At 35.3% G+C, this 15,061-nt stretch overlaps 1 protein-coding gene across 3 annotated transcripts in view; it reads left to right on the top strand.

Annotated features, from left to right (window-relative positions):
* Positions 1–15,061, top strand: part of FBN2 (fibrillin 2) — a 234,378-nt gene that overhangs the window by 180,325 nt on the left and 38,992 nt on the right. For 2 of the 3 annotated variants that reach the window (XM_036410158.1, XM_036410160.2), the window contains 11 exons: positions 2,778–2,900; positions 3,444–3,566; positions 6,522–6,683; positions 7,368–7,436; positions 7,906–8,031; positions 9,138–9,263; positions 10,086–10,238; positions 12,083–12,151; positions 12,957–13,082; positions 13,262–13,387; positions 14,078–14,203. In XM_036410158.1, the coding sequence (XP_036266051.1) occupies positions 2,778–2,900; positions 3,444–3,566; positions 6,522–6,683; positions 7,368–7,436; positions 7,906–8,031; positions 9,138–9,263; positions 10,086–10,238; positions 12,083–12,151; positions 12,957–13,082; positions 13,262–13,387; positions 14,078–14,203 (1,329 nt within the window). The remainder of the gene's footprint in view (positions 1–2,777; positions 2,901–3,443; positions 3,567–6,521; positions 6,684–7,367; positions 7,437–7,905; positions 8,032–9,137; positions 9,264–10,085; positions 10,239–12,082; positions 12,152–12,956; positions 13,083–13,261; positions 13,388–14,077; positions 14,204–15,061) is intronic. The other variant, XM_036410159.2, reaches the window with a different exon arrangement.

The following is a 15,061-nucleotide window of genomic DNA, read 5'->3' as shown; positions in this document are numbered from 1 at the left end:
TTTCTTTTCTTTTTTAAATAAATCCTTATTGTTCAGATTATTACAGTTGTTTCTTTTTTGCCCCCCATAGCTCCCTTCCACCAGGTTCCCACCCCATCCTCTGCCCTTATCCCCTCCACTACCCTCATCCATAGGTGTATGATTTTTGTCCAATCTCTTCCCCCACCCCCACACCTCTTTCACCTCGAGAATTGTCAGTCTACTCCCTTTCTATATCCCTGATTTTATTATATTCACCAGTTTATTCTGTTCATCAGATTTCTAATTCACTTGATTTTTAGATTCACTTGTTGATGGATATGTATTTTTTTGTTCATAGTTTTTATCTTTAACTACTTCTTCTTCTTCTTCTCCTCCTCCTCCTCCTCCTCCTCCTCCTCCTCCTCCTCCTCCTCCTCCTCCTCCTTCTTCTTCTTCTTCTTCTTTAAGAATACCTTTCAGCATTTCATATCATACTGGTTTGGCGACAATGAACACCTTTAGCTTTTTCTTATCTGTGAAGCTCTTTATCTGACCTTCAATTCTAAATGATTGCTTTGTTGGGTAGAGTAATCTTGGTTTAGTTTCTTGCTATTCATCACTTTGAATATTTCTTGCCACTCCCGTCTGGCCTGCATAGTTTCTGTTGAGAAATCATCTGATAATTGTATGGGTATGCAAATTGTAAGTAACTGTTTTTCTCTTGCTGTTTTTAATATTCTCTGTCTTTTGCTCTTGGCATTTTAATTATGATGTATCTTGGTGTGGTGCTCTTTGGACTCCTTTTGCTTGGGGTCTCTGTGCTTCCTAGACTAAATGCTGTCTAAAAATTATATTTGAATTTTAACATAATGCCAAAAGATAATTTTTTTGTGTTTTGCATCAATTCTTAACATTAGAAAGTCTTTTAGAAACTGTTGTGGTAAAGAAAAATTGATCTGATGCATACAAGTGGTTTTGGCTTCATTCTCTGAATATGCATAGAGAAATATTTGGAATGAAGTTTACCAATGACTAGAAGCCCAGTGCACGAAATTTGTACAAGGGGTGGGGGTTGCCCCTTAGCCTGGCCTGCACCCTCTCCAATCTGGGACCCCTCAGGGATGTCCAACTGCTGGTTTAGGCTCCTAGCTGTCCTCTCCTGCCAGCCATCTTGTGGCAACATCGCTTGAGGGTGTGATGCCACCTAAGCTTTTATTACTTATCATTGGTAGTTTCTTCTGGGTTGGAAGCATTTTGGAGTGATTTTTGGTTTTGCTATTTTTCTGTATTGTTTCCTGTCTTCTGTTTGATATCAATACTTTTCTGTATTGTTTGAATTTCTGAGAAATTTTATAAAAACAAGACAGTAATCTCTTTAAAACCTTATTTTACACCACTATTACATTATTTAAATGGAACTTCATTTAAGTTCTTTTTCTAATAGAAAGAACTTTTTAAAAGTGAAATGCATACTCAGAGAGCTGATAACACAGTTCCATCTTTAGTTATAGGTCAATACAATACAGTGATAAACTAGCTTAATGAGTCTTTATTCATTTATATAAAGAGAATAATTTTGTTTATTGCAGCAACACAAAAAGTCACCTTTAAATATCAGCTGAAGTTTTAAGAACAACTTGAACTTAAAATTAAGTTAGTTGAAACTCATCATTTTAATCTTAATTATCATATTTTAATTGACCGGAGACCTTTTTAGTTGCAACACAGCACTTTAGGACAATTTGCATGGTCCAGCCTAAAATTACATGCCTAGTCTGCATTCTCAGAATATGAGGTAATTTGTGTATGAAATGTTCACCCTCTTCCTATGTGAAGAAGTATAGATTATTTTTGCAGCTGTACACTCACACACACACACACACACACACACACGCCTTCATTTTAATATGAATGAGGAGTGATTTTTTATTTATTGACTCTGAGGTAAAGCCTCTTGGAAGAGTTTCATAAACTGAATTTCTGTCTTTAATAGAGTTACTTTAATGAAATATTTGGGAATGTCGGGCAAGGGATGATCTTATTTCATGCTCTTAGGAAAAAAAGTATTTCCCTTTTTAAACTGACTTTATAATAGAATACAGAATAAAAAATTTTAAAAATTAAACTTAAGGATGTTAATAAGATCTTTAATATTTAAAATATGTTATATATTTTGTATGTTATAGATATTTAATATACATCTTTTTGCACTAAATTATAAGAATATTTGATTTGCTTTTATCCTTAATTTTTTTCATCTTTTATAATTTTATTGGTCTTTACCCTTAATTTTCACAGCCTTATTCCTTTCACATGTTCATATTTAATTTTTGTATTTTTTATGCATTGGGAGAATACTTTAATCCAAGACAGTTAAAATACTGTCAATAAAATAAAATAATGTTTCTTTTATATTTGTTTCTAGATAAGTATTAATTGCTTGCCACTTATGTACCTTGTTAAAAAAAGAAAATTTTTTACTACATAAGAATATCTGAGCCCTGACCAGTTTGGCTCAGTGGATAGAGCATCAGCCTTCGGACTGAAAGATCCCAGGTTCGATTCCGGTCAAGAGCATGTACCTTGGTTGCGGGCACATCCCCAGAGCAGGTTGTGCAAGAGGCAGCTGATCAGTGTTTCTCTCTTATAGATGTTTCTAGCTCTCTATCCCTCTCCTTGCCTCTCTGTGAAAACATCAATAAAATATATTTTTTTAAAGAATATCTGAGGAGACAGAAAAATTCATTAGTTTTTCACATTAAAATATTTAAAATGCCCTTGTAAACAAGAAATGACTATTTTTTTTTAATTTTCAGATATTGATGAATGCTCCTTCCAAAATATTTGTGTCTTTGGAACATGTAATAATTTGCCTGGAATGTTTCATTGTATTTGCGATGATGGGTATGAATTGGACAGAACAGGCGGAAACTGTACAGGTATGGATCACAAAAGGCTTGATTGTGTTCTTATTAGATGAAATGAATATTTTGTGCTACTTTAAAAATTCCTCAGATTTCTACTTAGCTAAACTATGCCTTGAGTTATACTTTTTTTGAAACAAAATTATATTGTGATACATTTATTTTTAAAATGGAACTCATCCATTTTTATATAAACAACCTAATATTAAATCTCTAACATGGAACTAAAAAATAATGTCTTTGTATATTTTCTTTGTACATGTGTGTGTATATAATTTTAGTTATGCTAATAGTGACAAATTTTTATTCATCAAAATTCTAACATGTAATTATTATTTACCTATTAAGGACATTAAATGACATTATCATAAATACCATGTGATTGATCTATGGAAACCATCTTCAGTGTACTATATGTATAAAGATTTCATCTTTATTTCATTATGCTGTGGCCTTTATAATGATTTACACAAAAAAATCCATCAAATTTTTTTGGTACAGCAGTATGCATAGAGAGGATAAAAATCTTAACGTGGGCATTTTAAATGTTTTTCCCAGATATTGATGAGTGTGCAGATCCCATAAACTGTGTAAACGGCCTGTGTGTCAACACACCTGGTCGTTATGAGTGTAACTGCCCACCTGATTTCCAGCTGAACCCTACGGGTGTGGGTTGTGTTGGTAAGTAAAAGCTATCTGAAACAAACGAATAGAATTAATTAGAGCTGAATACTCACACTCTCTTGGCAATGAACTGTGGTGAGTATTTGCTACAATTAATTGGCAAACAAAACAGTCATTTTCCTTAAGAGAGTCTAGATTATGAAATTAATGACCATTGATATCGTCATTGGGAATCAGGCTTGGGAACCAGGGCTTGCAAATGGCAGAGCTGAGACCCAGTCCTAAACTGCTGGGCGCTCTCGTCCAGTGCATTGGCCAGAACAGCTCAAAGTGATAGAACTAATGGGTTACTTCATTTATCTCTCCCACGAGCAGGGTCACGTAAGGGTGCAATAAGTGAATGAGGAGAGGAGAGGAATGGGAGAACTGTATTTCTTGAGCCCAAACCATTGGAGTGAAGCAAGTTGCGAGATTGGGGAGAAGCAAAGAAGGCAGTAACAATGGTTCAGAATCTGTCGTCAACCTGACGTCTCTGATCTTTATGAAATAATTGTCCCGCTTTTGCCATCTGTCTTAGTGAGTGTTTCACTAGAGAATTAAGTGGTCTGGAGGATTTATTGACAGAAGACAAAAACATAAGAAGAAAATTATTGCTTCGGTATGAATCTGCCCGCTTTCTTCAGCGGCGGTTTTACAGGCTTTGCAGTATGGGGAGGGGATGTTTGCTGCTGTGTTTTATATGCAGTTTTATATTGTTGACAAATTTTCGAGAATGTATGGGTCCTTCAAGTTCTGACTTTTGCCTTCAGGATTATTTGTTCAGTAAATATTGAGTGCTTCCTGTCCTGGGGGCTGGAGAGGGAACAGAGTAACCAAATTCTCTGCTTTTGTGTTTCCATTCTGGTGGCAGGGAGAAAGACACAGCGAGAAATTCTCACACTGGAGGTAGTTGTAGGAAAGTGCTGTTACTTGGAGCGAGGAGAGTCAGAATCTTAAAGGAGGGAGCAAGCTGACTGGAACTTCTGAGAGGAAATGCCTTCAAGGCAAAGGAGCAACCAGTGCAAAGGGCCTGTAGCAGGAGAATGCTGGTGCTGGAGACACAGCAGTGAGGCCGAGGAGCAGGAGTGGAGTGAGTGGCAGGAGCATGAGGAAAGGAGCCAGAGAAAAAGAGGCAACCCAGGTCACAAAGTGGTTCTCAACCCCAGCTGTATAGTAAAATCTCATTTGGAACTTTAATGTTATTACGATGCCTGCTTTGCTCCCAGAAATGGAGTCCCTGGAGCCTCAGCATTTCTTAAAAGCTTTCTTGGAGCAAACAAAAGCTATGAAAAGGCAACTAATAAAAAGAAGTACTCCAAAAGGTAACAGACATAAACAAATACCCAAAACTATTAGGAGTAAGAAAAATCAAATTGAAACAATTATATAAATATTACTTTACATCTAATAGACAGGCAACAGTTAGACTGGGTAATGTGAGGTGTTGGTCTCAGGTACCTCAAAGGTCCCTCTGTCCTGCTGGTAGAAGTATAGATCAGAACAGCTCTGCAGAGACTGGACTGTGGTACTCAGATTAACTGTTAGCATATAGTCAGTTTCTTTTTTTAGTTTTGTTTTACAGCAATTCTGTTTATATGGGTTGATACTTTATGGCTTTATTCTTCCTTTGAGGTTTTCCAAAGTATAAAGACTCATTCTGTTTCACAAATACCATAACAGTTCACTGGACCCTTTTATAAGTTTGAAATTGCATGATATGAGATGATAGTGATATTTTTTTTTTATTTTAAACCATTTTATTCATTATTACTCATTAGCTATGCCCAATGATGCTAAAAACAAAGAATATCATTATAAAGTGGAAAATGATGGTGTCACCTGGAAGGATGACACAATGGTGAAATAAAATGTCACTGTTGCATCATTTTTTCAATTTTCTTGTTGTGTTACCCAAGGGATTTTACATCACCTTTCAAGAAGGTGTAAAAGAAGACTGGAGACGCTATATTTTGAACCTTCTTTGAGCATTTATTGAAAAATTAGAAGTTTTTCACTTTCTTGCCATAATGGCCAGAAGAAAATTGACAGTAGAGAACATTTTACAGTTGTTAAATGTATTAGAAGATGAATGCAACAGAGACCAGCACTCTAGTCTGGATTCTAAAAAGGTGACATGGATCATATAAGCAAAACGCCAGGCTATGAGTCTTCAGAGGCTGATATCCTAAATGGAGTTTTTCACATTCAAAAATCAAAGAATGCGTGAACTATATATTTCTATAAACAAAGGAAATGTGGTATTCTTGTCTGTTAGTCAGTGAGAAATTCCACATGTGGTATCTGACAAGAAGTAGAATCATCCCAGGTTCTTATTTATCCTGTATCCAAAATTTAATTGATAGATTCTTAGATAGACAAATGGTGAAGCCAATTGTTTAGACAAGCGTTATTGGAAGGAAATATGAGATGTAGAAATAAAGGAAGCCATTGATGAACCTAATTGGTGTTGATTCTCTTGAAAGTGAAAATAGGTCCATTTGTGGAGCAAAGAAATAGCTGCCCTCTCATCAACAAAATTATGAGCTGTCAAAAGTTTTCAAAAATGTCGTCAGATATGTGTTTTAATGATGCAAGAACGAGCAGTTATGATAAGCAAGAACTACTAGAGATGTGTTTGAAATGTGGAATCAGTTTTTACAAAATGGATACATTTTGGGTTCATGCATGAGAGCTGGCAGTTCGCTGCCTTCATAGGACCATTCAGGTATATTTACTGTACCCTCAAAACCAAAACAGAACATAAAATAAACGTGAGTTATTTAGGATTTGATTACTGTTAAAATTTATGGTAAGGTTGTTTGACTATGCAAAAGATTGTTTTGTACTGAGGATGAAAATGAGCCTTTTATACTAATGTACAAGAGTTTGCATTTCATCGGTTGAGTGATCTTTCTCTGGAAAGGAATGCTTACTGCATGAAGGGCAATTTTAAGCTCCTATGTTGCTCTGCAGACAACCGCGTGGGCAACTGCTACCTGAAGTTCGGTCCTCGAGGAGACGGAAGCCTGTCCTGCAACACCGAAATCGGGGTGGGCGTCAGTCGCTCCTCCTGCTGCTGCTCCCTAGGGAAGGCCTGGGGGAACCCCTGCGAGACATGCCCCCCTGTCAATAGCAGTGAGTATGGAGCTGAAGAAGAGGAAGGGAACAATCTCTGGTAGCTGAAGACTAGTTGCAATTTTATTCTTGTGCTGGGGACGGGAGAAATAGTGCGGGGGCCAAAAGTTTACCTTTGGATTACTTTCAGTGATTACCGTATGCTGAAACCAGCCAAGAGTGTTTTATATAAAGTGAATTTGAATTCTCCTCTTATTGTTTTTCATGATATGATAAAAAGAAAAGAAAATGAACCACAATCCAATATGAATGGTGATAATATCAATTCTCCATGGTATCACATAAATTAGATCATTTCTGGTTCTTCTCAGAGGTTGTTCTAGGTCAGGTTCAGAGCTGTGTTGTATTCCTGAAGTCAATCATATTATGCCTTGTTGAAACATGTGTTCTGATAGGGACATAGATGAAACTTGTCAATTGTCAAGTCTGAGTTTTTATTTGCTGGCCAAAAAAAAGTGGTGCTATCAATTGTCTGCAAAGGAGTTTTTTCTTCAATTAAAAACAAATGGTTTTTATTATTCTGTCTATATAATTTATGAAGTAATTATCTTATTTTGTATAAAATGTAATATACTTTGAAATGTATTTGAAAAGGTAATAAGGAAACTGTAGATACCTCCCCTGTTCATTGTCTCAGCCACTCGGACACAGGTGTCAAATCTCTTCTTGTTCGTTGTTTTGTAGCTGAATATTACACCTTGTGTCCTGGAGGTGAGGGCTTCAGACCTAACCCCATCACAATCATTTTAGAAGGTGAGTATAGCTCCAGTATGCACTCAGATGTAACCGAGGTCAAGCATTTTACTTTAGAGAAAAACTGGTTTAAAAAAGAAGTTGTGGAGCAATCCCAACAAGATTATTATATGTAAAATTATATAAATTTTACAACAAAATTTGTAAAATTACAGATGGACAGTCAATTATCAGGATGCTAAATAACAACTTGAAGCCAGAAAGATATGACCCATTGCAGATCTGATGTTGTTCCACAGAGAAGATGTCTTTTCTGATAATCCCCCAACTTTAATAATCCCCAATTTACTTTAAAATTTACCAGATTATAGCAAAATTCCACAACAAAGCCAAGAATCTCCATGGACAGAATAAACCTGCTATCTTAGTGTGCATTCATGCAGGCACATGGAGTGTTTGGAAGCGTTAACGGAAACTCTTGTCTTTTGGGATGGTCTTTGTTGTAAGTGAGCTATCTCCCCTTGTGCAGACATTGATGAGTGCCAGGAGTTACCAGGTCTCTGCCAGGGCGGAAACTGCATCAACACTTTCGGGAGCTTCCAGTGCGAGTGCCCACAGGGCTACTACCTCAGCGAGGAGACCCGCATCTGTGAAGGTGAGGTGAATCTGCACCTAAAAAGCAATCAAGGCTGTTTAAAACAAAATTCCTGCTCAGGCCTGGGGGAAAGGTTCCATCCTCACATTCTACCCAAGTATCTGTTGAGATGGGTTCATAGCTTTTTTCTTGTCAACACTGCTAAATAAATAATTCACAGCTCATTTGCTATAATTTACTATTGGTTCTCTCTGAGTAAATGGATTAATTAAATATACCAAATGGGGAAAACCAGAGCCGGGGAAAACACTCAATATCAAATAAGTTATTGATGCAAATATTGACCAGGATTATAGGTAAGCTTGAAGGAGACTATTAAGTTAGTGTTTTTCAGTAATTTTAAAATGTTGGACTACTATGAAGAAATTCAAAGGTGATGCAGATACCTTTCTGGTTACCACCCCCCACTTATCATGTGGCGCCATAATCATCCTTTTAGGGGACCATCTCCCCACAGGGCTGGGAGCTTCTTGAGGCAAGGTCTGTAGCTTGCTCATCTTTGTAACTATGAGTTCTAGCTTACAGGTAAGTCTCAATGTTTATTGATGGTACCAATGAAGGCTTCTAAAGATGAACATTAAACATGTAAACATCTCCATTATAACCTTCCTTTTGGAACATGTTAGATAAATACATCTGGAAGAAATATGAGTTAGTAAGGAGAACAATCAGCAATTACATGGCTTCTAGAATCTCATTTAATGAGTACTAATTTGAAAGTTACTATGAACAAAAAAGCTCTCCTAACTGGATTTAGTTTAAAGTTGACACTAAAAGTTAGTTTAAATGACATAAGAGGAAAGTATACTTTAAAGCAATTCCATTGGATGAATATGAAATTTCGATTAAAAAAAATGCAGGTGCCATTTAAATTATTTTCTGCCACTTAGAAATAGTTTCTTTTGATTTATATTTTTAATATTGGATTGTTTCTTTTAAAGAAAGATACATCATATTTTGAAGTATTTTCAATGTAATTGCTTTAAATCCTGAATTTTATGAAAATACGACTTTGGGGAATCACCTTATGCTTTTGTTCATTAGTTTAAATAATATGGACTTGTGGGGGAAATATCTTACTTAATGGATATTCTTGCCTACTCTAGATATTGATGAGTGTTTTGCACATCCTGGTGTGTGTGGGCCCGGGACCTGCTATAACACTCTGGGAAATTACACCTGCATTTGCCCACCTGAATACATGCAGGTCAACGGAGGCCACAACTGCATGGGTACGTAAAGGTCTCTGAGATTGACTAGGTCACAGTAGTTGACTCCCCATATAAGATGCTTATATCTCACAATTATTGCATAAAATATGCAAATTAAATCTTTATGAATGATTAAGTCTTATAAACTTCTGGCTCTGTATCATGTTTTTGAACTTTGGCTGCATATTTACTTTTTTGTTGTTGTTGTTACCCCTTAATAAATAGGTCATGGGGCTGAAATGTACAGCACAGGGAATATAGTCAGTAGCATTGTAATAACTTTGTATGGTGACCGATGGTTACTAAGCATGTGATGACCACATCCTAAGGTATATCAGTATAGAATCACTATATTGTACACCTGAAACTAATATAACATTGTATATCAGCTATACTTTAGTGTTAAATAAAAAGAAATTGTTTCGTTTTCTTAATGAGTCTGAAGTAGAAAATTTCACCAAATGTTACAATTACATGTCTTTAAATAATTTTAATTTTTTATTTCTATAAAGTGAACATTATTTTACAAATGAGAACATTTAAAATTTAATATGTAAAACTTTTAAAAATAAATAAATGCATTTAAATATAGAAACAAATATCTATTAACTTTGTTTCCCAAGAAAATTAGAAATGAAATCCCTTATTTAAAAAGAGGAGAGATGTTAACCTAAAAATTATTTATGTTCAAGTTAAAGAATTATTTTAAGATACCCCTAAATGACTGAGAAACTTTTTAGAGTTGGGTTAATGGAGACAGTTTGGCATATCCAGGTGCATAGGCTTCATTATTAGCTGCTTGCTGATATGATTGGTTGGCTTATTTGTTTTTTCTATACGCAGATATGAGAAAAAGCTTTTGCTACCGAAGCTATAATGGAACCACCTGTGAGAATGAGTTGCCTTTTAATGTGACAAAGAGGATGTGCTGCTGCACGTACAATGTGGGGAAAGCCTGGAACAAACCTTGTGAACCTTGCCCAACACCAGGAACAGGTAAGCACATAGTTCATGCTTCTGCTGAAGGCCAAATCTGTGGCACACGAATATAGGTGGCAGGATAGTAAAAGCTAACATACTAAAACCAGACATGCTCAGTTCTGAAACCCAAATGGCCGTCTTTGGGATTGAAAAATCAAATAGAAACATTTTTACAAGTCTCTAATTTTAAAACTCCATCAGTTAGAAATTGAAAATTGGTTTGGGGAATGAAATGACACTTTTTTAAATAAGAGGAAGTAAAGAGCATAGGTTTGGGAGAAGGTTATGTTTAAATTGAAGTTCTGCCACTTATTGTCTGACCATATATATTGGGTCGGCAACTAAGTAATTGCGGATTTTTAAAAAAATCAAAGACAATTTTTTCATGGAACTAAATAACTTTATTCTGTAATGTATTGCCCATTTTGATCAATGACCTTTTGCCATCTTTCAGGCAGCATCATAATCCCACGTTCAAAAAACTTCTGGTTTTTATTAGCAAAAAACTGAATCAGGTACGATTTGACATCATCATCATTATTGAAATTTTTACCATTCAAGGAGTTTTGTAAAGATCGAAACAAAAAGTAATCAGATAGTGCAAGGTCAGGACTATATGGTGGATGTGGCAAAACATCCCAACCAAGCTCCATTAATTTTTGCCGAGTGACCAAAGATGTGTGTGGCCTTGCATTGTCATGATGGAATACAACACCTTTTTGATTTGTCAATTCGGGCCGCTTTTCTTCAACTGCATTGTTTAATTTCGTTAGTTGTTCAATGTAGACATCAGAATTGATCGTTCGGTTGGGTGGTAAGAGTTCAAAGTAGACAATTCCTTTGTAATCCCACCAAACTGATAACAAAACCTTCTTTTGATGAATATCAGCTTTTGATGTTAGTGTCTGACCATATATAGATTATTCATCCTTTTGAAACTGATTCCTCACATATAAAATAGGACCAATAAATCCACAATGACAGTAATTAATTCATATGGTTATAATGATGATTAAACAAGGTGATATATAGATATAGAAATAGATATACAGTTCACAAGTTTCCAGGCAATTAGAAACCATCTAATTTGTGCCTCTCTGTACAAATGCATGGTGGATGAAATAGACAAAGAGCCTACTGATAGTACTAGGAGTATATAGTATGCTGTATGTATTTTACCTGATACTCTTTTCAAGAGATTCGCTCATATGTGTAGCAGTAGGCATCGGTAACAACCTGCTTACTAAAAATTGGAATTTGTTTTAATTTATATTAGTTTGGTGAATTATGTGTAGGGATAACTCTTTTATTCTCTATTTTAATCCAAAATGCATTGTTTTTGATGCCTCAAGTTTCACATTTTAACATATAGACACTTATGTTTTAAAAAAGACAAAATTTATGTTTCACTTATTATTCATTATTAACCCACTTAACCACTACAGAATTATTTTATGCCTATGCCTTTGAGTAATCCTTTTTAAAAATTTGTACTCTAATCTGGTTTTTCAATCTACATAAATTGAATCATCTTAAAAGCCCTTGAATATCAAAAGAAAAATAATTTATGTGCCTAAAGTATGTACTTTATCTTATAATGACTTATCTTCTAATATCAGAGCATTAAAAAGTTAATGATGGTAATAACAATTAACAGTAATAACGATAATGGTAAAGAATGTTTAGACCTACTCTTTGGGATGAGGAGCAGGTATTGTTTTCAAATAAATATAATTAAAATGTCTATTTGTGAGTAATATAAGATATATTTGGCAGTGAAAGGGTTGCTATATAAAATGTTGTTTTGAAGGAGTTTGAGAATTTTAAGAGTTGAGTTTATTTTGTTTTTTATTTTAAAGCTGACTTTAAAACCATATGTGGAAATATTCCTGGATTCACCTTTGACATTCACACAGGAAAAGCTGTTGGTGAGTTTTTACATATTATGCTTACTTTAGTACATTTATATAGCATTTTGTAAAAATCTATGGAATATCTTTAAAGTTTGAAATACCATGAAATGTAATAATCTAAATTCTGATCTAATATAGGTAGACACGAAAGAGATACCATGTTTACAGAATCTAATCAAGTGCTAATAATGATATTATTGTATTGACATAGTCTGATTAAGTTATGACAGTTATGTGGGTATCTCAAGATTTCATACTAGTACATGTCAAGCTAAAACTATAGTTTTCCTATTTATGAACATTACATTGTGTGATTCCAAATAACCCTTTCTATTTTAACTTTTAGTTATTATTTTTATACATATATATTTAAGTTTTTGGTGTATTTTTGCTGTGTCCCTTCCTGTTAAATGTATTTTCTATTTCTCATTCCACTTTTCCTCAAAGATTATAAAAATAATGTAATTTTAAGTCTCTATTAGCAATGCACATATACAAAAGTTCATGAAATTAAGAAAGTAGAAATTTCTTTATCATGTAACCTGAAGAGGAAGTTTGATTCCCTAAGAAGTTCATTTGCTATATTGACAGTAAAAGCACTTGGTATATTTGATCAGCTTACTTAAATTTTTCATCACTGTTTAAAGGAAGTAGTGTATTTTATGTACTATATGCTTTTATAAAGCACAAAGTCATTCATACCAGTATAGAATTGACATTTTGTGTTTGCATTCCAGTGTACACACAGCATTATACAAGGTTCTATGATAAGTATATTAAGCAGAACCACATATATTTAATCAAATCTGTTCAATTTCAGACATTGATGAATGTAAAGAGATTCCAGGCATTTGTGCAAATGGTGTGTGCATCAACCAGATCGGCAGTTTTCGCTGTGAATGCCCTACAGGATTCAGTTACAATGACCTACTCCTGGTCTGTGAAGGTAATCTCAATGATGTATGACCTTTATCTATATACATTTGGCAGGCATAAATGGTTTAGACAGCTTTATGATTTAGACAGCTTTGTGATCTCTTTACAGCTCCTTTCTCAGTATGTAGGAGTTGATCACCAAATGGTGAATGTGATACTAATGCAATAATGAAATTGTTGCTCTTCTAGATATTGATGAGTGCAGCAATGGCGATAATCTCTGCCAGCGAAACGCGGACTGCATCAATAGTCCTGGCAGTTACCGCTGCGAATGTGCTGCGGGTTTCAAGCTCTCACCCAATGGAGCCTGTGTGGGTAAGAAGGAGACTAATTTCATTCTTTAGCACTGAGCCCCACATTCTTCAGATTTCCTGCAATGAAAAGTCGTGTATGCTTTTCTATCAAAAACTGTTTTCAAAAATAATTTGGGCCGGGACAGGTTTGGCTCAGTGGATAGAGCGTCAGCCTGGGGACTGAAAGGTCCTGGGTTCGATTTCAGTCAAGGGCATGTACCTTGGTTGCGGGCACATCCCCGGTGGGGAGTATGCAAGAGGCAGCTGATCGATGATTCTCTGTCATCGATGTTTCTAATTCTCTGTCCCTCTCTCTTCCTCTCTGTAAAAAATCAATAAAATATAAAAAATAAAAAATAAAATAAATAATTTGGAAAGATTTTCCTAGTAAATTATTTCATTGATATTGAACCTATTTCACCATACACATTAGATTATTTTGTTCAGAAAAGAGGTCCCTTCAGTGCAGATTGGACCCAAAAGTAAAATATTATCTTTGAGATAGCAATCAACATACAAAAATTGCATGATTTTAAAAGAGAGAGACTTGGATGCTTGAAAGCCTTGCTTTGTTTTGATTCAGCTGTTGTCATGGTTCATTTTCAGACTATCTGTAATAATTAATAACAGGTTATAGAAACATGCCTGCGAAAGAAATGAAGGAATCTTAATAAAAATCAGATATGTGTAATGTGTCTTATTTTTGTTTCAGATCGCAACGAATGTTTAGAAATTCCTAATGTTTGCAGTCATGGACTGTGTGTTGATTTGCAAGGAAGTTACCAGTGCATCTGCCACAACGGCTTTAAGGCTTCTCAGGACCAGACCATGTGCATGGGTAAGAACATTCGTTCCAGGGGTAATGGAGCTGAGCGTCCAGAAGAGATTACAGTTTGGTCACTTGCCAAATTAACATGTCTTTATAAGAAACAATCTTGCAAAAAGTTAACTATGCTAAACTGTTTATGGTTTCATTCAATATAAAATTTTGAAGCCAGGGACACACTGCTTACAAATGTTCCTCGGTTCAGTGTTCCAACCTTTTCCCCCAGATGACTTTCACATGTTCAACCTGGGCTCTGGGACACTCGAGGTCATATGGAAGTCAGAGCAGTACCAGCTGCCCTTCACCCTCTCTGGTACCACTCAAGAAAATGGAGTAGTAAGAGTGACAGTAATGAAATGAATATATATACATGCACATACATACATGCATATATGCATACATTTCCCCTCCCCCCAAAAATCACTGAACACATGGGATTTATCTGCTTTGTTTGTGTTTTAACTCTTAAAGACATTTTTAGAAGCAACAGAAGCCAATGTAATGATTAGTTAAGCAATAATAGTGTTCAGTAAGTAATTGCTGAGCAATTGGCTAATAAGATTTCAAAAACAGATGGCTGGATGCCTTGGAACTCAGAGTAACTCTTTAAATCTGATGTCAGCCACTGGCTCTGGCTCTGCAGAAAGAGTTCTCCATGCTTTGAGCTTGAAGGAGGAAAATCAAATTATAACTTGACTATTTATAATTAGCATGTTCCCAGTTTAGGAAAGCTAAAGTCGTACATCTACTCTTTTGGTATTCAAGATACTATCTATATGAGTGAAGTCAGATTTCATTGAGGACCACCAGGAAAATCTTCCTTCATTCATTGCCTCCTGAAGACCCTCCTATGGACTTGTCCCTAGGAAA

The sequence above is a fragment of the Pipistrellus kuhlii genome, unplaced genomic scaffold (assembly GCF_014108245.1).
Source record: "Pipistrellus kuhlii isolate mPipKuh1 unplaced genomic scaffold, mPipKuh1.p scaffold_m20_p_4, whole genome shotgun sequence".
Lineage (NCBI taxonomy): Eukaryota > Metazoa > Chordata > Mammalia > Chiroptera > Vespertilionidae > Pipistrellus > Pipistrellus kuhlii.
Note: the sequence above shows the minus strand (reverse complement) of the source record. Positions and strands in the feature narration are given on the sequence as shown.